Consider the following 5,721-nt stretch of genomic DNA (forward strand, 5'->3'; position numbering starts at 1 on the left):
GTCTCGTTACCTCGCGCGACTTCGCGCTACCGCGTGCTCTCGAACATTTTTGGTCCTTCGAGCCGGATCATCGCTGGCAACCGCGAGTTCGGGAGTGCCTCCTCCAACAGAAGACAACCATGAGTCTCGACCAGAGCAACATGGTCAGCAGCCAACACGAACTCTTCAAACGTATCTCCAGAGCCGAAGAGAACCTGAAGAAGATGGGGCAAGCGAACATCACCCTCGCCGCCATCGAGACCCGCATTCGCATCCTCGACGACCTGTGGGCAAAGTTCGAGAGTCAGCACGACCTGATTCGAAACTGCTACAAGGATTCGAGCCGCTACGCTGAAAGTGAGTACGCTCAATCAGACTTACTCGAGGCCGCCGAGATGACTTACGTGCAGCAGCGTAGCGTCCTGTTTGGCGAGGCCGATCGCCGCAAGCCCGCGCAAGCCTCCGCGCCGGTGGAGCACGGTACCGACCGCGCGTCGCGAACTTCGCTGCCCCGTGTCCAATTACGGGAATTTTCGGGTTCCTACGAGGACTGGCCATCCTTCCGTGATCTCTTTAAATCAGTGATCGGTGAGCAGTCGTCCATCTCGAAAGTCGAACAGCTGTACTATCTGCGTTCATGCCTCAAGGGGCCGGCTGAAAACATAATAAAATCATTAACGATTACGGGCGAAAATTACGATCGTGCGTGGGAGCTGCTCTGCCAGCACTACGAAAATAAGAGAGAGCTGATACGCTCCAACTTCGCCACGTTTACCGCCGTGGCAAAGATGAAAGCCGCTACCGCCGACGAACTCAGCCGCGTCCAGAACGCCGTCACGTCCGCCGTCAATGCGCAAGAGAGCATCGGAAGGCCCATCGACTCGCACGGCATGGACCTGTTTAATCACCTCGTCGTCGAACTGTTTGACCCGCGAACGCGTCTGGAATGGGAGTCCTCCTCGGGAGACTCCTTCGAACCGCCGCCTCACGCTACGTTGATGACCTTCATCAACAAACGGATCCTCACGCTGAACGCAGCAAATCCAAAGACCACTAAACCCGCGAGTGAACAATCACGGTCCGCGAAAACTCACGTCGCGAAGCGGTCCGAGCCTTCTCAGTGTCCGCTCTGCAAGGGGAAGCACTCGCTCATGGGGTGCCCCGACTTCAAGGCCAAGGTGGCCAGTGAGAGAAAGACAGTGGTCGAGACTAATAAGCTCTGCTTCAACTGTCTCGGCAATCATCAGGTGGCGAAGTGCAAGTCAACCCGGAACTGCTTCACGTGCAACGCGCGGCACCACTCGATGTTGCACGACGCGTACGTTTCCGCGACGGCACCCCCCGCGGAAGTCAGCACGCTTTCCGCCGTCGGAAAGGCCGACGACAGTAAGGCGATTCTTCTCGCAACCGCGCGCGTGACTATCGCCGATCGGCACGGAGATCCTCATGAGGTTCGGGTGCTCATCGACCAGGGCTCCGAAGTGTCGATCGTATCGGAGTCCCTGGTGCAGCGACTACGCCTGCCGCGATCGCGCACGCGAGTGTCTATCTTCGGCATCGGCGGCTCCCAGTCGGGATCCACACGAGGCAAGGTGTCCCTGACCATCAAGTCGAAAACCACCGGAGCCACTCTCACCGCCGTCGCGTTCGTGCTTCCGCGTCTCTCGCTCTACCAGGGCGCCGCGAATAAGTGCCGCACCTCGTGGCCTCACCTCCGAGGGCTTCCTCTGGCCGACCCCCGCTTCGCCGCCAACGACCCAGTCGAGCTGCTGCTGGGCGCCGAGGTGTGCTCGACCATCCTGGAGGATGGTCTCCGCCGAGGCGAACCTCAAACGCCGATCGCTCAGAAAACCATCCTGGGATGGATTCTTTCAGGGGGCTGTGGTGCGACCCTCCACTGTCACCACAGCTCACTCCAGTGTACCGCCGACCATGACTTGGCCGAGCTGGTCCGCCGTTTCTGGGAGCAAGAGAGCGAGCCTCCCGCCTCCGTCGCGCTCACTCCCGAGGAAGAAGAGTGCGAGCGACAAAGGTACGCACCCACGAGCGCACACCCGCTGGCCGGTACGTCGTCCGACTGCCGTTCGCCTCGACGCCGAAGCACTTCGCCGAGACCCGCAAGCCCGCTGAGCGACTACTCACGGCCATGGAACGCAAGTGCGCCCGGGATCTCCGGTTCGGAGAGCTCTACCGCTCGTTTATGCGGGAGTACGAGGACCTCGGGCACTTGGAAGCCGTAGCACCGTCGGACGAGAACACAACTCGCGGCGTGTGCTACCTCCCACACCACGGCGTGTTGAAAGAAGCCAGCACTACCACCAAACTTCGCGTAGTGTTTAATGGCTCGCAACGCACCAGCTCCGGAGACTCGCTCAACGACCACCTCTTCGCAGGCGCAAATCTCCTGCCGGCACTTGCTGACGTGCTCTTGCGTTGGCGTCGGCACCGCTACGTGATGATCACCGACATCGAGAAGATGTATCGCCAGATCATCGTCCACCCGGAAGATCGTGACGACCAGCGGATCCTGTGGCAAAGTGCCGTCGAACTACTCGTGCGCGTTCTCCGCCTGACAACGGTCACCTATGGCCTCACGTGCTCACCGTGGGTCGCGATTCGCACGCTCCTGCAACTCGCCAAAGACGAGGGGGCTCGGTTTCCGCGTGGCGCGATCGCTCTCGAGGACGACAGATACGTGGACGATGTCGTGACCGGTGCGGACACTATCGACGACGCGGTTGCCGTGCAAACCGAACTGCGCGAACTCTGCACGGCGGGCGGGTTTCCGTTGCGCAAGTGGGCCGCGAACTCCGAAGACGTTCTCGTCGGCATCCCGCAGGAGCACCGCCTTAAACGCGCCCTCCACGTGTGGGAGACAGACGGACACTCCACTCTCGGTCTCCGCTGGCACCCGACGGAAGACGAATTTTCCTTCGCGATTCGTCCGCGCGCAATCACCGTGTTCACAAAGAGGCGCGTCCTCTCGGAAACCGCACGCTTATTTGATCCATTAGGGTGGCTCACCCCCGTCGTGATCCGAGCGAAAATCCTCATCCAGTCCACCTGGTTGAAGGGGCTGGATTGGGACGCCCCTCTTCCGTCGGCCGACGCTCAACAATGGGGGAGCTTCCTGGAGGAGCTTCCGCGGCTTGAACTCGTTCGCGTGACCCGCTGGCTCGACAGCGGAGCAGATTCACGAGTCGAGATCCACGGATTCGCCGACGCGTCCGAGCGAGGCTACGCCGCGGCCGTCTACCTCCGCGTTACGAGGAACGGTTCCGCCACACTGCACTTGCTCATGACAAAGAGCAAGGTAGCCCCGATTCGGCAGGTGTCCCTCGCTCGACTCGAACTGTCCGCGGCCGCACTGCTCACTAAATTAACGCGACACGCTCGCGACACTTTACGTTTGTCCACAGCACCGATCTACCTTTGGTCCGACGCCCGGGTGACACTTTACTGGATCAGGGGTCACGCATCCCGGTGGAAGACGTTCGTGGCCAACCGGGTATCGCTGATCCAGCGAACTCTCCCCGAGGCCCAGTGGCGGCACGTTCCTGGACGAGAGAACCCGGCCGACTGCGCTTCCCGGGGGATCGCGCCCAGCGAGCTGATCGGCCATCCGCTGTGGTGGACGGGTCCACCGTGGCTGCGGGAGGACCGAACCCAGTGGCCCGCCGAGAGCGACGAGATCCCCGACGCGGAGATGCCGGAACGGAAGGCCGTCGTGCAAGCCGCCGTCGGAAGGATCGACACGGAGCCCGACACGCTCCTTCGATTCTCGTCACTGCACCGACTGTTGCGAGTCACCGCGTGGTGCTTACGATGGCGACGCACCACCTCCCGCACCAACGATCACGGCCCGGACGATCGGGCGCTAACACTCACTCCGGAAGAACTCGACGCGGCACACGTCCTTTGGCTTCGAGTGGTGCAATCACTGCACTATCCGGAGGAAATCAGGGCCGTCACCGCCGGCCGCACTGTGCCGCACCGCAGCCCACTTGCAAAGCTGAGTCCCTTCCTCGACGACCACGGCGTGCTCAGAGTCGGAGGGCGACTCAAACACGCTCTGATTCCGGACGACGAACGCCATCCAATGATAGCTCCCTCGGAGTCCTGGCTCACGCGCCTGCTCGTGGAGTCTTGCCACCGACGAACACTCCACGGCGGAGTGCAACTAACGCTTGGTACTCTCCGGCTCCGCCACTGGATTCCACGAGGCAGAGCCGTGGTGAAACGGCTGCTGCATCGGTGCGTCACGTGCACCCGATGGCGAGCCGCCACTCCGCAACCACCGATGGGCAGTCTTCCTCGGGCACGGGTCACTCCGGCGCGTCCATTTCAACGAACCGGCGTGGATTATGCCGGCCCGATCCACATCCGCACGACCAATTAAGGGCGAGGACACCGCGCGCACAAGGCGTTCATCGCCGTCTTCGTGTGCCTCGTCACCAAAACGGTGCACTTGGAGGTAGTCTCCGACTACACGACGGAGGCGTTCTTGGCCGCCCTCCGTCGCTTCACTGCACGCCGAGGGCTCTGTTCGGACATCTACTCCGACTGCGGCACCAACTTCATTGGAGCGGACCGGGCATTGAAAAATCTTCTCCGCGCGTCGTCATCCGACGGCCGGCGCATCGCTCACGATGCCTCCGTCCACGGAACTCGGTGGCATTTCAATCCTCCAGCCGCACCGCATTTCGGCGGACTCTGGGAGGCGGCGGTGAAATCCACCAAGTTTCACCTGCGACGAGTCATCGGCGAGACGACTCTCACCTTCGAGGAAATGGTCACCTTCCTCGCTCAGGTTGAGGCGTGCCTAAATTCTCGGCCACTACACGCACTCTCTGATGATCCTGACGACGTCTCGGCACTGACGCCGGGGCATTTCCTCATCGGGGCACCTTTGCTGGCGGCTCCTGAGCCGTCACTTGAGGAACGGCCGGACAATTCCTTGTCTCGATGGCACCTGGTGCAGAAGATGCGCGATCATTTCTGGCAGCGGTGGTCGCGCGAATGCATTCAGCACCTCGCTTCTCGACCAAAGTGGCTAGCAGCTGAGGACGCTCCTGAGGTCGGCATGCTGTGCCTGATCCAGGCCGAGATCACGCCGCCGAATCGATGGCCTCTCGCACGGATCGTGAAGCTGCATCCTGGAGACGACGGCGTCGTTCGAGTGGTGACCGTCCGCACGGCCTCCTCCGAATTCGTCCGGCCCCTTGTCAAACTGGTGCTGCTTCCTGGGGCCGCCGACACCACCACCGTCGAGGATACGTGAGCCACCGAACAGCCCTCGCTTTCTCGCGTAGAATCGCTCGCGTTTTCCTCACTGTCCGTTTTTTCGCGTTAGTACGTTTTATCGCGCGTCACTTCGCGTAATTGTCACTATTGTCCTTCCGCCAACGTGCTACGTGCACGTCACGAAATCAGTGAGTTCGGTCGTCAGCCGTAACTCCACTCACACGCGCGTTACATCACCTCACTTTCCCGGTTTCAGCACCATGGCATGCACATACCGACGGACCACATTCACGGAAACATATGTATCGCGCGAAATATGTTTCTCGCTCGAGATCGTCGCGTGTTATAACAATGCGCAGCCGCACACCTCGCAACATGGCCGCTCGCACTCGCGCCGGGATCGAGACCATTAATCGATCGCTAATCGATACGTCGCGCCGCGACAGCGCTCGCCTCAGCGAGCGCACCGTCTCGTTTCGTCACCATATGACGAGGCGG

At 61.1% G+C, this 5,721-nt stretch overlaps 1 protein-coding gene across 1 annotated transcript; it reads left to right on the top strand.

Annotated features, from left to right (window-relative positions):
* Positions 1–119: 119 nt before the first annotated feature.
* Positions 120–5,260, top strand: LOC112458687. The gene is made up of 3 exons (XM_025022436.1): positions 120–2,043; positions 2,163–4,169; positions 4,380–5,260. The coding sequence occupies exons 1-3, from the start codon at positions 120–122 to the stop codon at positions 5,258–5,260; spliced, it is 4,812 nt and encodes a 1,603-aa protein (XP_024878204.1).
* Positions 5,261–5,721: the final 461 nt, after the last annotated feature.

This window comes from Temnothorax curvispinosus, unplaced genomic scaffold, assembly GCF_003070985.1.
Source record: "Temnothorax curvispinosus isolate PA1 unplaced genomic scaffold, ASM307098v1 QBEX01009124.1, whole genome shotgun sequence".
Taxonomy (NCBI): Eukaryota; Metazoa; Arthropoda; class Insecta; order Hymenoptera; family Formicidae; genus Temnothorax; species Temnothorax curvispinosus.